Below are 26,209 nucleotides of genomic sequence, written 5' to 3'. Positions count from 1 at the left end.
TTAACTTGCCTTGATTCCGTCTCCTACCTACTGTTGCTTAGTAACAAATATGTTTAAAAGTATATTTGATATATTTGATAGGAGTTTAAACTACTTCCTCTGGGATATATTCGTGTTTTAATGGTCCGCAGTTGGGGAAAAAAAAAAACGTCATTTGATAAGTAAACGTAAAGTCCCCAAGATGGCGCCATGTTCACCTACCGGAAAGAAGTTTCAAATTTTTAACCTCGCTTTCAGGTAAAAAATAAGTGTAATTTATTGTCATATTAGCTCGGTTTATGTAGTTTTGGGTGCCACTTGCCCCCCAAAACACGTTTCTGTGCAAATGTTAAAATGACGCGAGGCTCACTTACGTACCTCTCGGAGGCCCGAGTCAAAGGTTTGGGTTTTTAGCTAACTAGCCATAGCCGAGTTGCTAATGTTGGCTTCCCGTTTTTTTGCATGCTAGCCGCTATGTTATACGGATTCTGGGCAGAAGTTACTGTATAATTTTCAAGCGATGTGTACTGTGTTTGAAACATGTAGGTTGCAGCTAGTTATTGACCTAAGAAAACATTTCTAATAATGTAGAAATGGCCCGAGGGCCAGGTCCGGCTTGCCAAATGACTTAATTGCTTTAGTACTTGAATGCTTAAATAATTGATTTCCTCAGTACTTACTTCTTAAAGTAATCAATTACTTTAGTACTTTATTGTCGATAGTTATTGATTACTTTAGTACTGTAAAATTACCTACTAAAATACTTGAGTACCTTTGACAAAACAATTGAGTACTTTTAAAGTGCTAAATAAGTTTCCTTGGACAATTAAGTACTAAAGTAATTTATTACATTGGGAAATATGTACTGAAGAAAACAATTAAGCGTTCAAGTACTAAAGCAATAAGGTCATAAATTATTTTAGTGCTTAAATTCTACTAAATTACCTAAGCTAATTGATTACTTTAAAATATGGAGTAATATAAAGAAATAGTCGAATTTTCGCACTTAGTTAATTACTCAATTCATCAGCCATCTTTGGACCCTCTTTTAGTCAAACACTTGACAAAAATAAGTTCATAAGTACTATGAATTGAAGGACTTGTATCGCGATGGAATGAGTTAACGCGAATACATGTGGAAGGCAATTTAAAAAACGCTTTGACTTTGAGAATGAGAGGGCCCCCGCGTGGTCTGGCGGTGCCGGTGCGCAATTACACTTCACGCGACATCGGTTCTGGGAGGACAGAGGTAGTCCCAACTGCTTGAAGAAAAAAAAACCCACACGTTATTTCTGTGTCAATTTTAGTGGTCTTTCCCGGTACCGTCGTCATGATGCGTTCAACAAAAAGGACTCTGCAATTGGCGGACGACCATGTTTATTTCAGCGCGAGACGAGGCGGCTCAGTGGTGGGAGCTCTCGTAGCCGTCGGGCAGAGGGTTGGCGTGAGGATTGTGAAACAGCGAGTGGTTGCCGTCGCCCCATGGGAATTTCTGTCAGGAGGCAGCGGTGAGCGATGTCGCCAGAAATCTGGGCAAATAACGGCGAGGGGCCGCTCACCTTGGTGCGGATGCGGAGGTGTTCGTAGGGCACGAATTCCGGCTGCTCGTGCGAGTGCGCCTGCATCTTCATGTAGACGTTGGCCATGCACACGCTCACGCCGGGCAAGGCCAGAACAAAGGTCAGGATCTTCCAGGTCCTGGCTGCGGGAAGCGTGGACGGAACCTTTTAGGCTAAAAGTGTCAAGCTCATTTTTATCTTGGGCCACATTGTAGTTATGGTTTACTTTAGTATCGTGCTCTTAGGGCTGTTTGACAAATTGATTTCCAAAAATTAGTCAACTTAATATCAAAAAATTCAAGCGGTGAAACTTGACATCATTTTACTGTTGCAACGCTAGTTTCAGCGTCATTGCCCCCTCCGACCTCTAACCGCAGCGGTATGTAGAAATGCCTCTGAAAGTCATGTCATTTCATTATTTTAATAATACACACTCTCCTCGCACCTGCGGTCCCTTTCGAAGCTTTCTTCTTTTCCCCAGATGGGGTCTTTGACTTTTCCCTTCCCATTCTGGGAGCTTTGTTCAGGGGATGCTGTTGGGTATTTCTGATGTTCTGTATGACTTCTTTTTCACCCGTGAATTCCTTTGATACCGCACTGATTCAGGGCTATACAAATCAACTTGGACTTGATCTACGTGGCCGCTAAAGTCAGGGGTAGACTTCTACTCGCGCCGCTGTAAAATTCAGCCAAATTGAAGTAAAAAAGGGGGGTCGACTTGCACCCTGCGAAATACAGGAAGCGAGGCGCGTGCCGCGTATTTCCCATGGTTGCCGTTATTACTCTGAAATTGCTTTGAAAAACAAAAGGCCAAAACATGTCCCGCCCCGTCACATTTTGCGCTTGGAGGCAAATTTCCCGCATCTATTTTTGCCGAAACGCCGGTTTGTGCGCTTTGATTTTGCGAGCGTGAAGACGTCCTGACCTCCGCCCTCGTGACTCGAGTGCGAGGCGGCGGCGAGCACCCGCCGAGCGGCCGACAACGACATCTGCGGACACACAGAGCGCAGTTTGCAGAAGACTTGACGGGACGGGCTCCTCGACGCGTGTCTCGCGCAGACAGACGCCTTGGAAACAATCCTTTCTTTCTTCTTCTTCAGCGGCTATGGAACGCAAACTTACCCTAGTCGAGGGAGATTTCTGAAGTCTTTGTTTTCCCTCGCGGCGCGCCAAGTTGCTGGCCTTACCTTTCGTCTCCTTCCTGCTTGTTTTTGTCCTTCAGTCTGTCCCCGGCTGAACTCTGTGCGGCAGGCTCCTCCCTACTCTCAATCTGTCGCCGTGCCAGGGAACGCCGAGTTTATAATAAACCAAGTGCAGCGGGCCGGCTGGTACGCTATGTGAGCGACCGGCAGATGCTGGCCGGTTACCCTTTTTCAACTTTCGCGTGATTGTAAATTCTGGGAGGGACGCAAAGTCAGACGTGTAGGCCAGCGAGGAAGTCAGTCCGTGGAAAAGGTTAGCTAGCCACTTTTCCATCTGCTGCAGCCGCAACCTCGGTTAAATGTGAATCGTCACGGTCAACCCGGCCCTCGAGGAACACCCATGATCAGGTGTTTGAGGTTGTCGCCGTTCCGCCAGTGAGACTACGCTACAACGAGCGCAACGCTAACGTTGAGCTCACGCAGCAGGCGGCCAACGCGAGCGTGAAATTCTCGACAGAACCAAAAAGAAAACGGCAGCAGGTGATTTTCTGTCACAAAGTCACATCTCCCGCTCTACACATTTCCATTCGAGCCCTTTAAGTAGCTCAGAAGCTCATCTCCATTTGTTGTTTTTTGCTTTACACCGAGCAAACGGAATGAAGTTAGCAAGGCTTGCGGCGTTTCAAGTGTGCCGCATTCCTCTCGGGGCACACCAGGACACTTTTCATCGGCGCGTCTCCATTCTGGGCTGTCCAGGAGATGAGCGTGTGTGCGCACGCCGTTTTGGGCCCTCTGAAGGCAGCGAGCGGCCTCGCGCTTGTGACAGCGGCCCGAATTCCACAGCCAAGCAAATGTGGACAGGCAGACAAATGTTTGGAGGTAAAACGACGGGCGCTGAGTCAGCCGCCGCTCTTGTTATGGTCTTGCGCTGGCTACCTCCAAGGAAGACGACGCGGTGGTCCCGTGTCAGCTGGACCCGAGGGAAAAAAAATTTCGAGGCAAGACTGTCCTATGTGCTGATGTGTTCAGACCATGTCGAAGTTACCTAAAGAATGTTCTAAAAGCCATGGCGGGCCTACGCTTTTCCTTCGCAGACTCAACAATGGAAACTTTGGTCACATGGTTCTTGAATAGATTGTCTTGGCGCGGTCCCGCTCCCATCTTGTACGCTGATGTGAGCCCACCACCGAAACCTTTGAAACTTTACGCACGGCATCCTTTGCTCTCGTGCTATTGTTGAGGTCCGTTTTGACTGTTTGGAACTTTCTCTTCAGAAAGTCCAAAGGCGCCATAGACCAGCAAGCAAAACTAGCATCGATGGCATGGCGCTTACAACCCTTGGAGCAACACCAACGGCGCACTAGCGCAGCGGTTCTCAAACGCGGGGGTACGTGAAGGCACTCAAGCCAATATTAACAAGGATTCCGCAGGTATTAGCAATTTTAATTTTGTGATTTCCAATGTCTCGAGGGGAACAGCACACTGATTTAATCTGCTACGTGAGTGAGATGAATTTGGAACACGATGAACATTTTTCCAGGTGTGTTGGTGAGAGTAATGTAAAAGTGATGCAATAGTAGCGTAACGCCTTACGTCTCAAATACAGTAATATTATAATGTAACTAATTAGTTGGAACGACAGCAATAAGTAACAAATAAGGCTTTTCAGTTTTGCCCAACAACAAATCTAAAGTCTGGAATACCTTCCGCGTTCATGCGTTCTTGTTGAATCCAAAGTCACAGCTGCTCTGCATTTCAGCGTAAGCGTTGCCGTGGAGATGGCGCTCGCCCCACCCGGACGGGCCGGGCCGGTGCCAGCGCAGAGGGCGGGCGCCGCTCGTCGGGAGGAGTCGGAGCGAGGATATAAAAGGCGCGGGAGGATGGCACCTTGATGCCTGGGTTCTTCCGTGGTTTGCCTGCCCTTCTCCGTCATGTGGCGTCCAGCTCTTCTTCTTCTTCGCGTCTGGCTGCTCCTCGGCCTGGCCGGGCAAACCCTGCAAGGCGGTGAGCAAAACCTACTCACCGAAACTATGGCCCTCTTCGCGTCGTTCGTCCGGTCGCCCTTGATAAAAATGTGCGATTTGACAAATGCGTTAGTTTTCCAAATATAAACTGCACCGGATTATAGTTTGAAAAATAAACGTATTTTTGTCATGGATAGGCTGCACCGGACTATAAGTCGGTTGTCGTACCGTCAGATATTTACGGAGAAAAATGGTACGCGCGAGTTTTTTTAATGTTTTGTTTTCATTTAAAACTTTTTGAAAACTTCCTGGTTGCAGCAACGTGCATTCAGCACACACTGAACATGTTTAGAAAATAGAGTAGCATCAACATATTTCCAACATAACACTTATGCACTCTGAGTGTTAGAATACCGCACCAACACAACAGTAACATGTTTGACTGTGTTTACTGGTGGAGAGTTCCCCCTGGTGGTGAGTAAAATAGCAGTTCAAACTCACGATCAATACTTTGATAGCTCCCTTTGTTTACTGGATGTTTGGTGGCTAGTAAAAAAAAATAATAATATGTATGCTGACACGCCTGTCAGGTTCAGGCAACCTAAAACGTTCAGTAGACAACAAACAAGAAGAAAGACAAGGGCCTTTTACTCATGAGGAGAGTGGACATCGATCCTTACAGATCCTTCCGTCCGCCCTTTTGTTATTTGTTAGGCTTGGCCCTAGTGACAAAAGCACTTGCTGTTGTCATGGCAGCAAGATAACAATTGGTTTCTGATGGTGGGGGATTCAGCTGCAAGTCCATGTCTTGTCAGTCCACGCAATCACCGCTGTCTCCTTTCCCTGGAACGTGGCGACAGACCCCGTATTTTTCCGTCCTGTGATTAGGTCATCGTGCCTGTGATCCGCTCATTAAGTCACCATCCGTGAAAATATCCATGTCTACCAATATACGCGTTGCAGAAATAAATATGGGATAAACTATATACAATTATTCTAACAACGCCGCACCGGAAAATAAGCCGCAGCGTCCAAAGCCTGAGAAAACAGTTTGCGGCATATAGTGTGAAATGGACGCTACGCAAATTGCCACGTGCTCATTTTTGTCTTATTGAATCTTTGCTCAAAAGTAAGCTTCTAACTGTAAGCAATGATGCGGAGTGAAACGGCGGCGACAGCGGCGGCTCATCAGTAAACAGTAAGATGATTTATCTGGGAGCGCTGCCATGAATTGGCGCCTCTCACCCACGTGTTAAAAGCCGCACTTTGAATCATTTAATATGGCTTGGATCAAAGCATGGAGACGGATGAAATTTGACGGCCGCGTGCGAGAAGACGCCGCGGGCTCCGCGCGCGAGAAGACGCCGCGGGCTCCGCGCGCTCTCTCCTTTTCTCGATCGTGGCCGTCTTTCGCGGAAGCGTCTCGGGACGCTCCCGAGAAGTCTTAAATGCGCTTAATGTGCAACCCGACTTTTTTCAGGGATAAAAGCTCAGGGCATGTCTTGGAGGAGGATCGTCCCAGCCAGAGGTACTCCGCGTAAACGCCGTCACCGCCTTTCCAATACCATGGCCGTTTCTCGCAACCGTGGCACGGGGGGCCGAAGGTGCCAAAATTCAAGAAATAAAGGCGCCGTTCAATGATTAGTGAATCGCGTGATACGCTGGACTCGACATCATCAAACACTTTTCCAAAATAGCTGGAGGAAGGCCACGTCCTTTCGATCAAATGGTTTGCCTTGCTTGAACGTCTCGGCCTCCGTCACGCAACCCGCTCAGAATAAGTGGATGATTTCGACATGTTTTTGAAAACTTGAATAAGCAAGTGTGTCCTCTTGGTCGGCGGTCATAGCTAGCTAAACAGATAGTTGCTCCTCTTGAGAAAACGCTTACATTAGCACACAGTTGCAAGCCTGTCGCTGTGAATAGAGGAAATGTATTTATTTATTAACGAAAGCACGTAAGAAAAAGCGTATGGCTGCACGAAGCAATATTTGGGGACGGCTTTTGAGAAGACGGCTTCTTGTTGAAAACGCTGATGCCGCTCGCATGTGCTCTCCAGGTGTCGGCATCGCAACCAAAGGCGGTCAGTCTTCGCTTTTTCGCACATCGCCATGTGTACACACGGAAAATTGTGAGAGATGTCTGTAATATTTTGCTGTTTTGTCATAGTGAACGGTGCCCACGGAGCGCTGGGAGGCAGATATGTCAACAAACCATTAAAGGCCGCAAGTACGTTTCGTTTGCTTTCTGAGTTGATGATTCTTTCTTTGTGCTCATCTGAGTGTTTGGCTTGAAAAAAAAAAAAGGAAAATAATTCCAACACTTTTTTTTTCTTTTTCCAGTCGGCCACTATCCTGTTCCCAGTCCACTCGGTGTGGGTATGTTGACATTGGCATAAAAATGTTAAAAAAACGCCATCACTTACTCGTCTGATAATATAGCCATCGACGATGGAGAACTTCAAGTTCATTCTGAAAGAACGGTGGTTAACTACTACGAATACTGTTACTTTTGTACTAATATTATTCAAGTATATACAAATATATGAAATCCTGTAATAATTGTACAATCAAGTGCTTTAAAGAGTATTATTATGATTCAATTAAATATTAAACTTCAAATTTGTAATCAAATTGCAACCAAAAACCTTCAAATATATTGTTTTGTTGATTTAAAAAAAATGTCTGCTTTTATTTTTTGAAATCTTTTACAAGAACACGCACCTTGTCCCCGTATAAATTGCTTTGAAATTGGAGCATATATAGCAGATCAACATTTCTAACTGTGTGAGTACATTTTTAATGGTAACAAATACACTTATAACCGAAATGCAGAGGTAAAAATTGAAGAATTTACATGGCCAAGAACTAATTTTACTTTTTCGTCCCCCCAAAATGAAAACTGGCGTCTATGCGCTGTCAGCTTTTGACAAAATAAAAGGATTTTAGTTGTGCCATAGTGCAGAAAATAGCGAAATGATACTGATCGATGGTACTGAAATGGACAGTGATTCTTTTACCCACCGCTTGAGGGAGCCAAACACGCATGCCGGAACGTACTCGTTTCGGACTAGTCTACTCGGCACTACTATATGCACAAAGTGGGAAGCAGATTTGCATATGAAGAAGAACTCCAAGAGCAGGGTCAAACTTCATATCACAAGCGAAGTGCTTAGTGAACACTTTATACTCTGTCAAATACTATTTGTTTCTTCGCAGTATGCAATAAGCAAGACACGTATTCATAGTTCAAGAGGTCCGAAACTTTCACAAACTGAAAGTCCTTGTTTTTTTTTTGTATTCCTAGGCGGTTACCCTGCGCTCGGACACGGGGTCGCGCCCGGCCGATTTCCCGCCTATGGAAACCATGGACTGTACGGTACGAAAGCTTGCGGCGAGCTCTCTTACTAAGCGCCCCAGCCGACTGCAGTCCATCCGTGCAGGTGGCAATCTGGGCACGGGCTTGCCGCTGGGGCTGGCGCCCGCAAACGGCCACGGAGGCAAACGCGGTTTTGGACTCGGCCCTTCTGCGGGTAAGCGTCCGTTCCTTCGGGTTGCTCACAGAAAGGATCTTTGTCACGCTCTTTATATTTCTGCGTTCTTCCCAGGATATGCTCCGTATGCCGGCGTGGGCTACCCCGCCGTTCGACCAGGTACTCGAACCGCTTCCTCCGAACTCTGGGACTCTTGACTTTTTTGCCGTTTTGTATGCATACGAGCTTGTTCGGCAGCTCATCGAACACAGGAACGTGGAACCTATCCGTAGTTTCTGTCCTTCCTTTTCATTCGGTTTTTGCTCCGCCTGGGCTTTTTTTTTTTCTTTTTTTTTCGGGCAACCGGAATGTGGATGCGGGCGGTTTGCGACTCGCATGTGACGAGCGGGATCGACGCGTTTTGCAGGTGTTTCTGCTTTGGAGGAGGCCGCCAAAGATCCCCAGACGGCAAAAACAGGAGCGCTCGCTGTCTTGTTTGGTGGACCGGAAGAAACTAGAAGGTCCAACTCGGGGACGGGAAGTGGCAATCACTTTGGACCTCAAGTGGTGTCAGCTGGAAGTGGACCCAATATCCTGGACCCAAAAGCAAAAGCGTCAAACCCGGGACCCACCACGAGGGCCCCGAGTCTTGGTCAGGCAGGCGTAGGCTCTCTTGAGCCTTCACTCCGCAGGCATGGAGCGAGACAGCCGCAGTCCGTCGCTAAAGACGAGCTCCAAAAAGCGGCTCTCGCCACTTCTTCGGCACGGAAGGCCAGAAACCGCGCTTCGGCTCGGAGGAACGAAAACCGCGGCCCTTCGTATTCGCCGAGCCGTCACCCTGAGCCGTTCCGTGCCGGCATTACACCCAGATTAGCGCCTCATCTTGCTCCTCAAGATCCAAGACCTGATCAAGAAGGCTCTCCACCATCCCAAGATGCTCACCCCCAAGCCCCCGCATCCGGAATGCCTTTAGGTCCCGGACAGAGGAATCCGGATGTTTTAAATGGACAAATCGCTGGCGCTTTGGACCAGCAAATGTCAAATTCTCAAGTACAGGAAATGGAGAGAAATATAGCCTTGTCCCCACAGACAGGTTTAAGTCTTGACCGGACAAGCGCGCAAGAAGGTAAAAATTTGCAGTATCTGGAGATCATTGAAAGGATTGCGCCGGCCAGCTCGAGTTGAGGTCCTGGAATTAAAGACTTGTCCTCATTATTATCTTCCTGCGTTGAAAGATTTTCTTCGGCAAGCGTTTTTGAAATGTTTTGCTGCCATGTTTCCCATTTGTTGATTTTTGTTATATTTTTGATGCGGTCTCGCGTTGAACCAGTCGTGTTGCGTCGATCCGCAGGTTATATGGGTGGAGCGGGCAACTATCTCGGAGGTAACGTGGCCCCGGGGGCATACGGACCAGGTAACGACGGAAGTAGCGTTCCTTGGAAAGCTTCGGCAGGCAAACGATGACGCGTTTGTGCGCGGCCCACAGCTTTAGGACAAGGAGGATACCTGGGAGCAGCCGGGAAACTTGGAGGTAAGGACCACATCGTCCGATCCTTCCGTCTGTCTCTTTTTGGGATTTGTTTTGCTAATTCGCACGATCGCATGTGGAACACGTCAGCTCCAGCTGCTCTCGGTCCGGGAGGCTACGCCAAAGGTCCTGCGCCCGCATCATCAGGTCGGCATTTGGTGTGACGTCTCCTCCTCCTTCCGCAAAGCCAGCGTAGTGTAAACGGGTGTTGAATGGCAGGTTATGCTAACGGCGCAGGAGGACACGGAGGCGCGCTGGCGGCCAACGGCTTGGGTAAGAAACCAGCAATGCAAAGATAGATGTGCAAACGTGGACAAATAACTCTTATTACTCGCCGCGCCTTTTGACAGCTCGCGGAAACGGTTACGCCAACCCGTACGGAGCCGGTGAGTACATGCAAAACAAAGGCTCCTTCATCAAGTTCCAAGTTGCGCGCAAAACAGCATCTTCAGGCTCTACGCGTAACTGCAACCTCCATGGCGCTTTCCTGCCCTGACGGCTATTTCTGGCACGTGCGGCTGATGTATTTCTATTTGTGCTTCTCTTAGCCGCGGTCTCAAAAGTGGCTCTGTGTACAAACCCGGCGCTCTCCTGAGACCTTCTCAGTCGTCAAATGCCTCTCCCGTGTTTACTCTCGTCATACGCGGCGGGTCGGATCTTTTCCGGTGCACTTTTCCAACGCCCCTTTCAACTGGGAGGTTGAGAAAAAAGGAACCCGACTTTACGAGATAAACTTTGTTGTCTTTGTCGTTTACGCCGGCGCGTTGACGTCAGAGGGGCTTGCGGCTTACTGTAAATGATGTCACGGTTGCTCGGGTAACGAGCAATCAAGGCTCTGCTCGCGAACGTCACGTGACCAAAATCATCAGGTCATTTCCAATCAGCAGCAAGTTGCAAAACGGGGGAAAAACAGATTGCTTTTGCTGCTCAATTCATACGCCCTCATGGAGTGCTGTTTAAAAAAAAAGTGGCGGCACATGGAACGCATTGTAATAAAGACTTGCCCTTTTATGAGCTGATGAAATTCATCTTAAAAAATCGTTTTTTTTTTTTTATTCGTCCCCGAATGCAGCTCTGGGTACAGGAAGCTACGCCGGTCAGCCTCAGGTACCATACGGTGAGCCATAACGCCGCCCACGAAATAGCTATTACGGTCGGGCGCGTCGAGGACCTGATGTGTTTTTTCAGGAGGCCTCGGCGCCGGACTGGACCCGGCCGCCGGCAAATACGGTGAGAATACCCGCCCGCCTAGCGTCTGCTCATCCAAAAAATGAGCATGTTGTCATTTCATCACGCAGGAGGCGCGCCACCCGTAGCGGCGTCCCAGCTCCCTTACGGCGGCGCTCCCACCAGGCTTGAAGGTAACGCCGTTTTACCCTTCGACTCATTTGCGACTCAACCGCAAGCTTTTTCACCAAGGCGACTCTCATTCTAGGAGACGGCGGCTACCCGTACTCCGCCCAGCCCATCGGCCTCAGCGGCGACGGCAGCAAAAGCGCCAGCAAACACGGTGCGAACCAAACCCTCGCTTCTTCTGGACCAAAGCCGCTAAATTTGCTTGTGGCAATTTTTTTACGCGCTTAAAAATGAAAGCGGCTCTGCATTTGGTGCTGCTTTAAAGCTACCACTTTTGCACCAGAATGAGGTTTTTGTCTGCTTTCAGGTTCGGCATATGGCGCGCCGCAAGCAGGTGACTTTTCGCCCGGAATGCCATCGCGTCCTATTCAAGTCGCTGTCTCGCTGCGTGTGGCGCACGGACACAATTGCAAGTCTTGAGTGTGTTTTGGTGTACGGTGACATGGAGGTGACCCGGTATTTTGTGTGTGTTGACCAAGGCTACCTTCCGCAGCAGCTTGGCCCGAGCCAAGAGGCCTTGGGTAAGCCACTGACGTCCTGCCATTCAGCAGAGTAGCTCCAAATCCATCTACTCAATCCAAAAATTGAGGGCTTGTAAATGTATGGAACGCTTTCCAATTGTTTGTTTTTCACTCAACATTTCTGGACAGGAGCAAAAGCGGCCAAATACGGTGCAGGAAGTGGACCGCTCGCAGGTGGATACAAAGGTGAGATCTTGACTAGCTCGGTGTTATTACTAATCAGTAGTTGTCATGTTTTTTTTTTTTTTTTAATTGGCCACCTGTATATAGGCACCGTTTGTTGTGCGATGATCCTGAATTTGGCACCGCTTGCGCTGTAGCGCAAGCTCCTCAACGGCGGTAAAGGCTTCAGAAATGTGTAGCTACGTGTCAGTAATGTCCCATACCTTTAACCACACACAATGGGCCCGTCCCCTCCGCTCTGTCAATGTTTGACGGAGGAAACTGGCTGTCCCTAATCTGGATCTGGTCACCGGTGTTGGCCAAGTCACTCCTACACACGTGGATGGACGCTCTTACAGTCAAAAAAAACAAAAACAGATTACATATCAAATCTTGTTTGCTATTTGAAAGTCATCCTCACTGTCCTCACTGCGTAATCGTCCTCTTTGTGTCTTTGTCAGGTTGATTCAAAAGACTTGCTGGCTTTCAAGTGGATCGTTCGCTCATTTGTATGTTCTTTTTTCCGTTGCCGTATTTGCGCGATCTTCATATGTAACAGACCTCGAAGCATTCACTCACCGAAAGTGAAAGTGTGAAGAGTGGGCGAGGTATTTTGAAATATATATATTGGGAAAAGAGACAACGCTGTATGTTTGTATTTATTCCACGCTAAGGCTTAAAGGCACGGAAAAGGTTTGAGGGCGGCCTCGCTCGCTCAGGGGCGCTTCGTTTGTTCACAGGAAATGTCACCGCTTCCTGATTTAGCCACGAGACGTCTTCCGATGAACCCGACGCGGCGACGCAAACGAGGCCAAGTCGGCTTCGACGGTGGCTTCCTCTCACCGGCTTGCTCGAAGCGCGCTTCGGTTCGCCTCGGCGCCGTCGACAAAGACGCCCATGCCGAGCAGGGCGGCCGGCGCAAGAGGGTGGGCGTGGCGCGAGGCGTACGCGGCGCTCAAGTCGGGGCTCATGGGCGATTCCTCGTAGTCGCCGCACGAGGCCCCGCCCAGGCTGGGCGCGCACTCCACGTCCCACTTGTAGAAGAAGGTGCCGTAGTGCATGGCGCACACGTCGGTTTTGGCGCCCGCCGTCAGCGTTCGCTCGCATTGTCCCAGGAGGTCGTCGTCCCAGCCGCTGTCCTCATCCCAAACCTCAAATTTGACGCGGGGGCTCGCGGACAGGTCCTGGGTGCCCAGGTCCACCACGGCGTCCCAGCGGGGGTCGTTGTTGTTGCGAACGACGTGCGAGCGGTACACCCGCTTGTTGAAAATGACCTTGACGTAGCCGTCGGTGGCCGTGTGGTGATCGCCCCAAAGACCCGCGGCCCGCTGGACGGTGACGACGACCCGGGCCGCGCCCCTTCGGGTCGGGCAGCAGTCCCGGTTGACGGCGCGCTGGTTGCGGCACCGGCAGGCGCAGGGCTCTCGGGAGTCGCCCCCGACGCCCGCGCGACAGCGCCGGCTGCTGCAGTTCCTCAGCAGGGCCCGCTCCAGGATGTAGTGGGCGACGGCCGAGCGCACCCACATAGCAAAATTCATCCGGCTCTTATATGGGCCACAAGCTTGCATTTCTTCTGGCCCAGTATACGGCTGGGTCCTCGGGCCAGTTCTGGCCTAAATACATCATGCCGTTCAAATGAAACAATACTGGGCCTAACATGGCCCAGTATGTTTATAATTATTGAAAAATGGCTGTGGTTCACTTCTGGCCCACATGCAGTCTTGTTATAAAGATTATATTTTGGCCCAGTTGTGGCCCATACACTACATATCTATATTAATTGAAACCTCTCCTGCTGGCCCAGCTTTGGCCCACACACGACATACCCATATTAATGTAACACCCTCCTGCTGGCCCAGCTTTGGCCCACACACTACATACCCATATTAGTGTAAAACCCTCCTGCTGCCCCAGCTCTGGCCCACACGCTACACACCGATATCAAATCTAAAATGTGTTGCTGGGCCAAATGCGGCCCATAAAAGGCTGTGTTGTTGTCATGGAGATCTTGAATGTTTTCATCAGTATTTGTGAAATGCTGAAACATGACACTCCAGATTGTTGCTAAAAAACTAGATAAAGGCATCTTTTTAGTACAGTACGACTTTCTCAGTTGTTGAATGTGGGGGGTGCTAAAAATGGCGAGTGACTGATGCTTTAAATATTAAACAATACTCATGTATCATGTTTTAACATTTCAGAAACACCAGTGAAAAATGCAAAACTACATATGTGAAACCGAATGTTTGCGTGCACATGGATGTTTAAAACACTAGACTGAATATTCTTTTAATTACAAAACTGATTGGTTTATTTTTCAAAACAGGCAATACTAACAGTGAAAGTGCAAAAAAGGGTGAAAAACTACAGGTTTGAACCACTAATTTAAAACCTGCAAATTCCTGCAAGTTTTTTTCCCTTTAGTTTAGACTTTGTCACTCATCTGGAATCGCCGCTTTCTTCCTCCTTCTCTATCAACCGCCAGCTGCAACCATCTTTTTATAACGTTCTCTACATCATGTTCGGTGGCTGTTTTTGTGAGGGGGTTTTTCCTGACAGCAGCTGAAATGAACAACCATTTAAAAAAAGAAAGATTATTTTAGCACAAGAGACAAGAATAGCAATTATATAACCCATCAGAAATATGAACGGATACAAAAAGCCCAATATTTACCAATTAGGACAGCCTTTAATTGGAGGGAAGCCATTGATACTTTGCCATTCACACCTCTCCAATTAATCTCCTTTGCCAGGCTGTTGGAGATTGTTTTTTTCATTAGACGCCACACTGTGTCTTTGACATCACTTCCACCAATCAGACTCAGATTGTTTATCTGGAAAAAAAACATTTTTGGTTTGTTTTTAATGCAAATCATTAAGTAGGGAACGAGTATACTAGATTATTACACATTCTTCAAACACGGATACATATGATATATTGTATAAAAATGCTTGTGTCTTTTGACGGTATAGTAGGACTGGACAAAAAGTCAGGTGAGTCGACTAATAAAAAAGCTGACTAAAATATCTGCCTAAAAGCTGTTGCTGGAACTGTTTGCAGAAGCATTTTACCTTTCCCTTTCTTTCAGACAGACACAATATTGCATTATATAGAAAGGGGGGATATGTCCCCCTAAAAACTGAAGATGTTAGAAGTTTCGGAACATTTCAAAATGAAATAATCATAAAAATAAAGTAATATACATATATTTTTTAAATGGATCTGTCTTACCACAGCAGTCAATCCAGTGTTGCTGCACTTAAACTGAAAACATTCATACGTGACATGATACTTTGAAAATGTTTTAGACTGTAGCATAGAGCCTTGATAAAGACAACATTTGTACACAATGGTGAAATTTCACCCTAAATAAGATAACAATTTACCAGTTTCATTCTGAAATCCGACTCCTGAATTTGGGCTTCAATATTCTGGAGGCCTTGTTGGTCTTTTATGGGCAAAAGACCATCATTAATTTGATAATCAGCCACATCTTGCTGCCTGGCTTTCAGTAGCTGTAGTATAAGGTTTTGCTGGTCAAGTATCATTTCCTGTTTGGTGAGCATTTCACGCATCAGTGCTGAAAAACAAACAAAGTATATAAAGCATTAAAAAAAATCTAACAGATCTTACTCGCCATGTCATTGAATGGATTTGTTTCAATCAGAAAAGTAGAACGTTTACGGTCATTTCTTTTCACACTTGACCTTTATATACAGTTAACGACTGACAATATTCAATTTCAACCTCAGTACTGTACCATCTTCTTCTGCTTATTTATTGGGGGTCATTTCGCGGGGGCACCAGCTTCAGCAGAGAAGGAAAGACTTCCCTTTTCTCAGCCACATTGGCCACCTCCTCAGGAAGGATCCCCAGGTGTTCCCAGGTCAGCTAAAAGACATAGTCTCTTCAGCGTGTCCTGGGTCGGTCTGGGGCCTCCTCCCAGTGGGACATGCCCTCACTTAGGAGGTATTCTATACATGAACAGATGCTCGAGCTAACTCAGGAGCAGTGGCTCGACTGAGCTTCTCGCCCTTATTTCTAAGGGGGAGCCTCGACACCCTGTGTAAGAAACTAATTTTGGACGCTTGTTTCAGGTATCTCGTTATTTCGATCACGACCCACAGCTCATGACCATAGGTGAGGGCAAGAAGAAGAAAGTACTTTTCTTGTTAAAAACTCTTTGTAACTAAGACTCTCTTACCTGTTGCAGATTGCAATTGTTCTTGATGAGTCCTTAATGGTGTGAGCTTTGAATGTGACCATGGGTTAAGATTATCTAAAAAGATAGAATTATTTTAGTATACAGAAGGAACATTATTTTTGTGTTGTGCATTAGGAGTTACAATAGACATCGTTCATTGCATTTGAAAATAGTTAAAGAGAATGGGGAAATAAAAAAAAAAGTTGACAAGAAAATAGAAAAAGTGACTCCCTGGACATTAAGATCATTATCTGGCAGGCAATTAATTTAAATGAATATTAAATGATGAGAAGACAGAGCTTAAAGGGGCAGTGTGTAAGATTTCGACCGTTTCTCATTAAAAATGAATAAATTAAATGATTGTAAATTTCAAAAACTTGCAAATGAATGTGTTATTAATGACCAACAGTATGTTTTTAAAATAAACATAGGTCTAGTTATTCAATTATATTACATGGGGGGTGGCACTTCTCTGGAGGCGAGCGCGTTTGTTAAAGCTAGAGTGGTAAATGCAGCACCTCCTGCTGTCTGTAATGTAAAACGGTCAAAATCTTACACACTGTCCTTTAAACACCAGAGGAGAAGACGATCTCAATTCACGAAAACATATTTTCCTCCCGTTTACCTCATTTCATGGGTTAAATTCAATGAAACTGTACAAATTCGAACTGAAGATATCTTAAGATATCTCATATGTTATGAATTCGCGAGAACAGTTTAAAGCAGTGTTTCTCAACTATATTTTGCCAGGCCCCCCCTAGAAAAGAGAAAACTTTTTGCCCCTCCAGTCGATGCACTGACTATAAATGAGATTATTATTGATGAAAATTGTTTCATGTATCCTTTATATCATTAACAACAGAAAAACGCAAAATTATTAATTTAATGCAATTACATTCCATATGACAAAAATAAAGCCTTTTTCCTGTCATCCCCCCAGGGGGGCCCGCCCCACTATTTGAGAAGCACTGGTTTAAAGTAACCATACCTTTAATGGGCCACTCACAGGGATCATTTTGTTGAGGCACTGGATGACTGTTGACTTCATTGGCATGTGTTCCCTGGACAGGTTCTGTGAATACAATTTGGAAATATTAAGTTACTTTCATAGTCTACATTTTGAACAAAATATAGCCACACATTTTACCTGTGAGCTTAATAAAAGCTAACTTTTATGTGGCTATTTATTGTACTTTTTAAGGCCAGTGTGAAAACCTATCAAACAAGCACTATCAAACAAAACTTAAAAGGACTGAAAGGGAGAGTGGTGTTGTTCTAACAGGACTGCTACCACTTTGTCGGAGCAGATAAGACTTTCGCATGAATTCACATCTTTAACTATTAAATATTTTACTGAGTAATTATAGACAGTTAAGAATGTGATATGGGTAATAACGTACGCTCAAATTGGTGAACCCACTGCAAACTGTTTTGATTGTCCCGGTCTTTATTCCAATTACTATTGAAAGATGGTTGGCAAATGTTCTCATGTCGAGTCTCTCTTTGAATTTGGCTGGGAGAGTTTGGATGAGAAGAGTTGGGAGGATGGAGTGTTTTATATACTGGTGGATGAACTGGTGGAGCACTGGGTAAACCACTGTCACGCTGCTGAAGTCTTGTATCATCTTCACTGTCTGACAAATGAGTACTGGTAGTTTGCAGAAATCGTCTACTTGGCCTAAAAACACATTACATTGAAAATTTAGGTGTTTTCTGAAAAATAAATTTTAATTGCATGACAGACTGACTGACTTTCAAACAGAGAAAGTATTACAGGCAAAATATTTGTACACACCTCGTTCAAAGTTTTTTTTTATGACTATTTACATGACATTTAAATGACTATTTACATGACTATTTAGATTGCAAATTCTCATTGAAGGCATTAAAACTAGGAACACATGTGGAGTATATTAACAAATAATGTAAAACAACTGAAAACTTGTTCACAGTATTCTACTTTCTGTGGAAAAAAAAACGTTTTGCTCTAATTAATGCTTTGCACACTCATGGTTCTCTAAATGAGCCTCAAGAAGTAGCCACACAAAATGGTTTTCACTTTACACTTGTGCCTTAATTAGTGCTTCTTGTTTTATCAATGGAGTTGAGATCATTTGTTGTGCAGTTCACGAGTCCATTTAATACACAGCCGAGAGCCCTAGGGGCAATTGTTAAAAAATAACATGATGAACTAAAGAAGTGCTCAGTTCAACAGAATCTGTTCACAAAACTTTACATACATTTTACGCCTTGCTTTGCTTGTACTGCAGCCTTCCGCATCTGACTGAAGGTCTGATCTCTGCTCTGCATCTCGCAGCTTTTGTCTCCCTTCCTGATAATTATCTGTTAATATTTTTATAAAGCCACTTCAATTAATTATATAATGACATCTAAAAAACAACAAAAAATAAACATATATGTATACATACCAGTTGTAAACATCACTCGAATATTCCATGCCATCCATTCTGGGTCAGGATTGGTGTTTTGCTTGAGGGCTGTCTCAAGAGCCTTCCCTCTGAGAGGTGGCCACAGGCATTCATTATTCTTGACCCAAGCACCTGGGACTAGCTCCACCTCATGGGTCTCCAAGAACTCAACTACTTTGAACATGTCTTTAAAAAAAAAAATCCAATTATGCAGTATTTCAATCAACGTAAACTTCATTGAAACAATACATACGTTTCTTAGAAGATAATGGACTGGACTCTTCCTTCATTTACAAGTCCTATAAAACGTGCTAAAAAGATTCCAAAATAGCAGTTAAACAAATTGCACATTAGAACACTGTTACTGCAGCAAACTAACTATTTACACCCCTGAGATGTCCCCTCACATCATCCAGTCCACTCTTTTTAGTTACTTGTGTGTACCAAAGGCATGGCTACACATCTATCTTTATATGGTAATTTGACACACTTTACTATTCCCACATCAATTTTGTTGGCTTTAACATGTTTTGAGAGACCACTCACGACATATATTCCTAGCTCAATAGAGTTGATTGGGTATTCAAAGAATGGCTCTTTCTGCTCATATTCCCTGTACACTATATAGGTTGCATCATCTGACGTAAGAATATTTACCACAACAGCTATGCTGTTGCCTATTTTAACACAACTATCTTTTTCACAGCAGATGTTTATTGTCGCTAGCCCTATGACTACTTTTTGAAACTGCACTACATTTTTCAAACTGCCTGGTACAGGACCAGCTTTGTGCTCTCTTTGTAAGGTCCAGCTTCCCTGTATTTTTTCATCGTTAATGAAACTATTCCTTTCTGAGAGTCTACGGATAATTTGTGGTAAAGGATGGTGTGAAGTTCTTATCATTTTCTTAATCCTCCCCAAGAAGTTTTCAAATGGAAAGCCAGATATTAAGTCCAGATTTCCATGCAGCTTTACATCCTCACAAAGATGTATAAGTCCATGAATATTATAAACAATGTTCTCTGGACCATACAATTGACCAAAATGTTCAACAAAGGACACAAGTAGATGGTTAGCAAAGTCATTTAGGATCAGACATAATGCTGGATTTGACAAGATATAAATGGATACAGAGAGCAGCATGAAGTTTTGATATAGTGGAACAGCAAGCACATCACAGAGGACCACTGGACCAGTATATAACAAAAACTGCCTTAACTCAGTTGCTTTCCATCTTTGCCTGTCTAATAATGTTCTAGGCTTTCGTGCAAAGTCAGTTGGAATGGCACATTTTAAGGCCAATAGTGCATTTGAAATCAGCTGACTTTGATGGGCAGAGATTCGACAACGCAGTGGTCCTGAACTATGCCACAGATCTAACAGCTTTCTCATGACACCAAGACAAACTAGGTGCATATAATCATGCGGAAAACATGTCACCATTCCAATATTTGCATATTTTAAAGGGGAAACATCAGTGTGGTGTTCTTCGTCAGCCATACTGATAAAAGAGGCATCAGTTCTGCAAGTACTGTCGACCTCTGGAAACGTCATCCTGTGGTTGATCCAAACACCTCTCTGAATGCATTTATCACATCCAAAATATCCAGTGTGGGATTTTATCCCCTTTATAAATGCTCGAGCTGGAGCATCACAAATGACAGAGGTCACCCTAAGAAGAAAATTCTTGCCTTTTACGACAAAGCCATTGCCCAATTTTTGCAACTCACTCACGAGATCTGCCAAATATTCATTTAGCGAGGATGGCTTTGAGTTGCCACAAAAGAGTGCAAGGATGACTGGTTTCTTTGAGTAATCCTGAAGTACCCCTAAAATAGGCCAAAACTGAATGTTAGAACTTTTAAAAAGTGGCAAACCATCTATATTCAGTTGCAGTCTAAACACATGTCCATCAGGGACTTTAGACCAGATTCTCTCAAAGGTTTTTGCAAGTGACTGTAGTATGCCAAAATAAAAGTATTTACCGCCAGACAGATTTTGTACATTATATACAGTTTTCGTTCTGAGGAGAGTTCTACCATCCCTGGGTAACATGGGATGGTACGTTGTCAAAATGGTCAAGAGTGCAGTCAAAGCTACCAGAGTAATATTGAAGTTTAAAGCCCAGTCACACAAAGCTGTATGTAAGGAATCACTACAAACACTTTCATCAACATCATCTCCATGGCCATCCATGCATGCTGACTCAGATGAGGTTGACTTTGCTTCACACGATTCTGCCTCATCAGCCTGATAATCCTCAGACACAAAATTATGTTCGTTATTCACAACCTCTTTTTCGCTCTGAAAAGAAGCTATCAAGGTACTGACTTTTTTTACAGCCCGCTTTCTAACATTCCTTCTATCCATGGTTCAATGTTTTTCACAAACTAGTATGCAATACCTTTGTTATGATCTAGTGCTGGGTGAAAGAAAAATCAGCCTGGGGAGGAAAAAGAAAACAGACATATCATTAAATGCATATTAAACATTTTTAGACACAAGCTATTGAAAAGTCATCTGCTAACGCAAAGCCAAATTTAGTACATGCAAAATTGCCTTCGAAATATTTTGTTATCATGCTAGTATAACCTGGGCCACCTAACAATCGCTTAAAATTTAGCCAAATATCAAACTAACTTGCAAATGGCCTCAATATACATGTGAATTCAGTGTTGTCACAGGAAGCCCACACCTTACTCTGCTCACTATGGGCCACAGTCGATACCTCGTCTGTGGGCCATAACGTTACTCGCATGGATGTGAAAATGCGACTACCCGCCAAATTTGATAAACTAGCTAGCACACATTTGGAATACGATTTATCATAGTTTACTATACAGATACTTAGGTCAAAATGATTCAAGGCAGTTTGGCCCGTTAGAGTTGGTGTACCTCGATAGTTTTGATGTGCTTCATTTATTCGCGCTCTCGAGTTGAAAACGTCATTACGCAGAGGAGTCTGGAACTAAACTAGCGAGACTAAACGCACAGGAATAGACGTTTATATTTTAGCTCAGGAAGAATTGTTTACCATATAACTAAACTGTATTTTGAACAAAAGTAAGCACATATTAAATAAAAGAGACATAAGACAAAACCAGACTCACCTGCGGCACGACATACGGTCAAGTGAATCGATTACTTCAATTTTTTTTCAACACTCGGGTTGATAGGAGCGCTTGGTGTAATGACGTGTGCGTCCCGCACGGGCGTTCATTTCTTACGACGTGATGGAGTAATTCGATTTAGAACTAATGTTTTTTTAAATGCAGAGATTTTAAAACTATAGCAATGAAACAATAGCAAATCAATTTCATGCACTTAGCACCTGCCTCCAAAATGAGCAAGCGGGAAAAAAAAAACAATATACAATGTTCTCGTCACTCACCTTAAAATAAACAGTGATTTTCCTCCGGTCTCCAAGCCAACAGAATGGTTCCGTACGTGGGCTTCACTCCACGGCTGGTTATTGCAGATGTTTATGTAAATTCGGGATACTGCACGTCCAACGCAAGGATTTATGCACTCATAGACGTGCGTCATTACATGCTAAGACATTTTCACTGTAGTGATATAAATCAATGTCACCTCATGCCGCCTTTGGATTTTTTTTTTAAAATTGTGGTTGCAAGTATGGTTCATCTGTTGTGGCCCGACAATTGCATCGTACTTGTGCATTGTCTTACTGAAAAAATCTTGTGGGCCAAAAGTAACATTGCGGTCACGGGCCATGAACTGTGTAAAAATCCATGGCCCAGTACTAGCTTCACTGAAAGACGAATAACATTGGGGATCCTTATCTGGCACGAGTCTGGCCCATACACTGTTAAACTGTCCGGAGGTCAGCCGACACTCGCGGAAGACAGCCGGAATCGGCCCAGAACTCACTGCTATGTGGGCAGGTTCTTTCGGAGGGGCGCCTCGGCCGGCAGCAGATGGTGCAGGGGCTCCAGGGAATAGGAGACCACGTCGGGATAGCGGGGCAGCGTGTTGAGCCACGCCTTGTAGGCCGACGGGTCTTTGCTGGCGGAGAAGAGGAGGTCCGCCTCCGTGGTGCGACCCCCCTTGATCTCCGTCAACCTGTCGGGAAGAGCCGTTAGCTTAGGCGAATGGCAAAGGTTGTCCCGCCCGGGACACTTTGCGCTCGCCGTCTTCGAATGGCCCGGCGCGCCGCAAAAAAAACACGTAAACGCAAGTGAGAAGCACGCCAGAAAACAAGCGCGCAAAAAAGCACGAAAGAAGAAAGATGAACGCAGAAAAAAACGAAACGAAAAACGAAAAAGGACGCACGCAAGAAAAAAGATGCAACAAAAAAGACAAGTGAGAAAAAAAATGCCACCGAGAAAAAGGACGCATTCGGGAAAAGGCGCGCGAGAAAAAGGCAAACGAGAAAAATGAGGCGCAGGAGGAAAAAGACGCAACCCAACTGCTGCGGTAAAAGCGGAGCCAGTTGTATTAGCGTCTGCCGCGTTGGAACGGTAGTATACTGGGGGGGTCTTCTAAGAAACGGGGGTTCGGTAGTTGCCCTGGGAAGCGCCCGTCGCCCCGCTCCGGGGATGCCCTCGCCTGTCGTTGAAGAGGTCGGCGAAGTCGGCCTTGCTCGCCATCTTGTCGACGTCGCTCTTGCAGCGTTTGCTCTGAGTTTCAACGGTGGCTCGAACGGTGGCGGACGCCTCGGCCTCCAGGCACATGTTGACCTCGTCCACGCTCAGGCCCCGCAGGCTGGCCTCGCACTGCCTGACGCTGGTCACGGACTGGACCGACCCTCCCAGTTTCACCTGCGCTCAAAGGGATTTGGCTTTTACCCCGCTTCCCGTCCGCCCCGTTGGCCCGACCCGGTACCTTGGTGATGTAATGGGTGCCGAAGGTGTCGATGAGCCTGTAAAAACGTTGCTTGTTTTGAGGGCCGTAGGTCTTGGGAAGCGCCTTCAGCGCCTTTCCAAAGTCGCCGTGCAGTTGAGGCTTGCTGGACACTCGGTAGCTGCGACACACCGGAAGCCCGACGGGCAAAGCTCTTGGTCAGTCTTCGCTAGGCGTGAGCGGATCGAAGCAAAAAGACAACGATCCCGTCTATCGCCGGTAGCGAGTACTTTTCTTTTTGGCTTAATCCACAGGTGTCCGAGTCCCCGAGGGCCCGTATCCTACGCGTTTTCCAACGCACCTCACCTCGTTCGAATGAATAGGATCCTTTTGCCCGGCTCGCTAATGAGCTAACGGTTCGATTCGGGCAGTAGCAAAACGGAAAACATGCGGGACACCGGCCCTCGGGGACCGGAGTCCTACGCAAAAAGGGAGGGTAAGTCAAATATGATCGGTTGCTTGCACGGTTGACTCGACAAGCCGCTTCTTTGAAAATATCCTCGGCGTGCATGAGGTATGCCTCAGAGCCCTCAGCGCAAATATATGCTCGCGCCAGTCGCGCAAAGTCGCTTCCCGAATAATTGCATGGATTATTTACGGCCGGATGCCAGAACGCGATGCGGGGCCCGTGTCCGGCGTTCACCGCGTTACCTGTAGTACTCGCAGGACATTCTTTGGCTGGCGAAGCTAAACTTGTCGCTCTTTGACTTCTCCATGGAGTAGCGGGCTATTTTGGAGCGGGTGCCGGCCAGCATGATTCTGGCTCCGTAGTCCTTAACGTTCAAGTCCAGGCCGGACTTCCAGTCGTTCTCCACCGCCGAGCCGACGGAGCTGACGAGAGCCTCGCTGGAGCGGTGGACGGCGCTGGCCACCTTGAAGCTGCAGGACTGCATGGGCCTCCAGTCCAGCACGCTCAGGGGAAGCTTCTGCTTGGCTTTCTCCTGGAAGGGGTTGCTGCACAGGGTGCAGCTTTTGTCCTTGCGTTTCCACCTGTTCATGTCCAGGACAAAGGCTCCCGCGCGTCTCATCTGGGTGATGTCGAAGCCTTCGCCGGCCAGATTGGTGCCCGGCGCCACGTCCGCCCGCAGACACTCCTCGGGGGAGCCCCTGGCGCAGGACTGATGGGCGCGCCGAGGCAGGAGCAACGCCAGGACCGTGACGACGCAAATCTTCCACGCCGCCATGTTGCTGAATGTCTGCTCTGGAAATGAGGACGTTTTTTGGTGAGTTGACTCTCTCCTTCAGACGTTTGTTTTGACTGCGATTTTACACGATTGCGGCCTTTCCTGGAATCCTTTGTAAAATCGTCTGGCTTCGGCGTTGCGATTGTTCTTTCGCCGTGTCGAGCGTGAAGCTTGGGGACGGCTTCAAACATACGGCCCGTGGGCCATATGATCAATAGTAATGTTAATATTTTATGATCAATGGAGATCTTGTGCTTGTTTTATTTTGGACAGTGTCGAAAAATAATAATCGCCGACGGCCCCGCTGTAAAATCCCCGAGAGTCAGGCTAAGCCACTCAATGAAGTCATCGAAAGGATTGCAAATGGCAGAAGTTGTGTTTTTTTTTGTCTGCTTTTCCATTGATATCACACATCACAAACTTCTAAAAGCCCCAGTTGGGTCAAAATGTCCCTATAAAGCAACACGTTTATCACATGCTAACACAATTCTACACCGTAGTATATCACCAAAAAGAAGAGTAAACATTGCAGACTCACCTTTGTTGTTTTTTGTGCGTCGAGCTGTCAATATGGACGCCTGTGTCCTACTGTGCAGCGGTATCGGTCCTCATTGTTTTTGAGTCAAAATTTCGCGGGGCGGGGGTGGTAGCGGTTTTTCGACAGGTTGCGTGGTTGTATTTTCACGAGGAAGCTGGTGGTCGACAGGGGGCCGGCCTTCCCGTCAACGCAAAAAGCGAAACCGTGCGCTCGTTTCCATACAACACTAACGGCGCATTTTGCTTAGAATTCTTTTATTTGGGCTTTATACGACATCGGGGCGTCCAAGGTTTTTGGCTTTAGGCCCCGAAAAGAAAAATGGCAGGACGCAAGGGCCACTAAAACCTTCTACTTTCATCATTAACTCAATTACTGCCAATGACGACCATAGACGTCAAGGATCCATTTTTTGCTGGGCTTGGCAATGATTGAGTTCATTGTAGTTTTCGCGATATTTCCCCAGTGGGACTATGCAGATATGTTATGCCTTGCATGAAATAAAATGCTTCCCTGCTTTGTTTTGACAATCTCTGCAATAGTTTAGCCTCCTAGTGTTCTCTTTGTATGCTTTTCCTTAGACATCACACGTGAAAAACATCTAAAAACCTGGGTCGGGTCCACGTTTCCTCCAGGGGTTAAGACATATAGCGTGATTGTACCTGTCCAGCCCGCTTGAGGATAGAGTTTCTTCCATGTGAGCCCTGAGCTAGTTTGACACCCCTGCCCTATCATATTGCCATACGTAGAATTGTTCAAGGTGTTCCCCACGGTACTGTGCCTGGTCCCCTTTTCATTGGACTTGCTTCTTGGGGGGTCAAAGTTTTTTTTGGGAGGATTGGCGGTTCAATCCACATCAACAGAAAGGCTAAAAGAGGCCCCCGACGTGCGCTTTTGTCGCGCGCGTCAGCCTCGTTGCACTTCTAACCACTTTGATTTTCCGGCCGCAGTTTTTGCACCCAACCGTGGGTAACTTGGATAACACCTTCTGCATTGTCACGCAAACAAACGTGTCAACATGTGTCACCAGCCAGCAGAGGTGAGAGGACGAGTGAGCGATTCGCTCACCGCCTCAGCGTCGCTCTTCCATTAGGCCAGGGCCGTTTACGGTAGAATAGAAACATGTGAGGACCATGTTGTCGTTTTTTATCCTACGGATTTGAAAACTGTAATAAATAAATAAATCAAGCCGCTCTGTGGAAAACGTGAAGTAGAAAATTAGGTGATTTTTTTTTCAATGAACGAAAAACTTGAAATCCTTCATGATTAGGGCCGGTATCCCGCATGCTTTGCCGTTCTCTCCCCAGCGC

General features: G+C 46.1%; 4 protein-coding genes across 16 annotated transcripts; 1 reads left to right on the top strand and 3 right to left on the bottom strand.

The window, feature by feature from the left end:
- Positions 1-79: 79 nt before the first annotated feature.
- LOC148411198 (uncharacterized) lies at positions 80-14,224 on the top strand. 9 transcript variants are annotated; one of them, XM_088437281.1, is made up of 22 exons: positions 4,080-4,220; positions 4,440-4,684; positions 6,125-6,172; positions 6,704-6,727; positions 6,814-6,873; positions 6,987-7,022; positions 7,951-8,022; positions 8,087-8,176; positions 8,252-8,296; positions 9,468-9,530; positions 9,603-9,647; positions 9,735-9,791; positions 9,882-9,917; positions 9,995-10,030; positions 10,717-10,761; positions 10,833-10,874; positions 10,943-11,005; positions 11,080-11,154; positions 11,308-11,334; positions 11,480-11,521; positions 11,651-11,707; positions 12,145-14,224. In XM_088437281.1, exons 2-22 carry the CDS (start codon positions 4,612-4,614, stop codon positions 12,147-12,149), a joined length of 1,041 nt encoding a protein of 346 aa, XP_088293407.1. In that variant the 5' UTR covers positions 4,080-4,220; positions 4,440-4,611; the 3' UTR covers positions 12,150-14,224. The 9 variants fall into 9 exon arrangements, 2 of the variants coding, with proteins under 2 accessions (XP_088293407.1, XP_088293406.1); XM_088437280.1 differs by having other exon boundaries at positions 9,864-9,917; positions 12,145-14,220; XR_015868205.1 differs by lacking the exons at positions 4,080-4,220; positions 9,603-9,647; positions 9,735-9,791; ... (8 more) ...; positions 11,651-11,707; positions 12,145-14,224 and adding exons at positions 80-237; positions 3,437-3,678; positions 3,775-3,854; positions 3,955-4,067; positions 8,544-9,361.
- On the bottom strand, positions 1,340-2,870 carry cox6a2 (cytochrome c oxidase subunit 6A2). 2 transcript variants are annotated; one of them, XM_088437286.1, is made up of 4 exons: positions 2,726-2,870; positions 2,464-2,527; positions 1,539-1,681; positions 1,340-1,471 (listed from the first exon to the last, which is right to left on the bottom strand). In XM_088437286.1, exons 2-4 carry the CDS (start codon positions 2,525-2,527, stop codon positions 1,382-1,384), a joined length of 297 nt encoding a protein of 98 aa, XP_088293412.1. In that variant the 5' UTR covers positions 2,726-2,870; the 3' UTR covers positions 1,340-1,381. The 2 variants fall into 2 exon arrangements, with proteins under 2 accessions (XP_088293412.1, XP_088293411.1); XM_088437285.1 differs by having other exon boundaries at positions 2,661-2,812.
- Positions 12,325-25,680, bottom strand: LOC148411196 (perforin-1-like). The gene is made up of 6 exons (XM_088437287.1): positions 24,903-25,680; positions 23,832-24,381; positions 23,163-23,301; positions 22,887-23,098; positions 22,222-22,400; positions 12,325-13,202 (listed from the first exon to the last, which is right to left on the bottom strand). The coding sequence occupies exons 2-6, from the start codon at positions 24,362-24,364 to the stop codon at positions 12,523-12,525; spliced, it is 1,743 nt and encodes a 580-aa protein (XP_088293413.1). The 5' UTR covers positions 24,365-24,381; positions 24,903-25,680; the 3' UTR covers positions 12,325-12,522.
- Positions 13,968-21,484, bottom strand: LOC148411197 (uncharacterized). Of its 4 annotated transcripts, XM_088437279.1 has the most exons (10): positions 21,428-21,484; positions 20,722-20,760; positions 18,318-18,503; positions 18,129-18,231; positions 17,289-17,566; positions 16,877-16,960; positions 15,889-15,963; positions 15,071-15,264; positions 14,358-14,517; positions 13,968-14,245 (listed from the first exon to the last, which is right to left on the bottom strand). In XM_088437279.1, exons 3-10 carry the CDS (start codon positions 18,499-18,501, stop codon positions 14,109-14,111), a joined length of 1,215 nt encoding a protein of 404 aa, XP_088293405.1. In that variant the 5' UTR covers positions 18,502-18,503; positions 20,722-20,760; positions 21,428-21,484; the 3' UTR covers positions 13,968-14,108. The 4 variants fall into 4 exon arrangements, with proteins under 4 accessions (XP_088293405.1, XP_088293403.1, XP_088293402.1 ...); XM_088437277.1 differs by lacking the exons at positions 20,722-20,760; positions 21,428-21,484 and adding an exon at positions 18,571-20,713; XM_088437276.1 differs by lacking the exons at positions 20,722-20,760; positions 21,428-21,484 and having other exon boundaries at positions 18,318-20,713.
- Positions 25,681-26,209: the final 529 nt, after the last annotated feature.

The sequence above is a fragment of the Hippichthys cyanospilos genome, chromosome 16 (assembly GCF_059441005.1).
Source record: "Hippichthys cyanospilos isolate Australia breed blue-spotted pipefish chromosome 16, RoL_Hcya_1.0, whole genome shotgun sequence".
In the NCBI taxonomy this organism is placed as follows: Eukaryota; Metazoa; Chordata; class Actinopteri; order Syngnathiformes; family Syngnathidae; genus Hippichthys; species Hippichthys cyanospilos.
The sequence above is the reverse complement of the archived record's forward strand: the minus strand, read 5'-3'. Positions and strand labels throughout refer to the sequence as shown.

Coding starts and splice junctions, on each gene's coding strand:
- LOC148411197 (XM_088437276.1), bottom strand. CDS start 18,555: ATGAAGTTTACGTTGATTGAAATACTGCATAATTGGATTTTTTTTTTT. Junction 18,232..18,317: donor TCGAGTGATGTTTACAACTG/GTATGTATACAT, acceptor AAATATTAACAG/ATAATTATCAGGAAGGGAGA. Junction 14,518..15,070: donor CGGATTTCAGAATGAAACTG/GTAAATTGTTAT, acceptor TTTTTTTTCCAG/ATAAACAATCTGAGTCTGAT.
- LOC148411196 (XM_088437287.1), bottom strand. CDS start 24,364: ATGGCGGCGTGGAAGATTTGCGTCGTCACGGTCCTGGCGTTGCTCCTG. Junction 23,099..23,162: donor GCACCCATTACATCACCAAG/GTACCGGGTCGG, acceptor CTTTGAGCGCAG/GTGAAACTGGGAGGGTCGGT. Junction 22,401..22,886: donor GCCGACCTCTTCAACGACAG/GCGAGGGCATCC, acceptor TCTTCCCGACAG/GTTGACGGAGATCAAGGGGG.
- LOC148411198 (XM_088437280.1), top strand. CDS start 4,612: ATGTGGCGTCCAGCTCTTCTTCTTCTTCGCGTCTGGCTGCTCCTCGGC. Junction 8,177..8,251: donor TGGACTCGGCCCTTCTGCGG/GTAAGCGTCCGT, acceptor CGTTCTTCCCAG/GATATGCTCCGTATGCCGGC. Junction 8,297..9,467: donor CTACCCCGCCGTTCGACCAG/GTACTCGAACCG, acceptor GTCGATCCGCAG/GTTATATGGGTGGAGCGGGC.
- cox6a2 (XM_088437286.1), bottom strand. CDS start 2,527: ATGTCGTTGTCGGCCGCTCGGCGGGTGCTCGCCGCCGCCTCGCACTCG. Junction 1,682..2,463: donor CTCGAGTCACGAGGGCGGAG/GTCAGGACGTCT, acceptor CGCTTCCCGCAG/CCAGGACCTGGAAGATCCTG. Junction 1,472..1,538: donor ACCTCCGCATCCGCACCAAG/GTGAGCGGCCCC, acceptor GCCTCCTGACAG/AAATTCCCATGGGGCGACGG.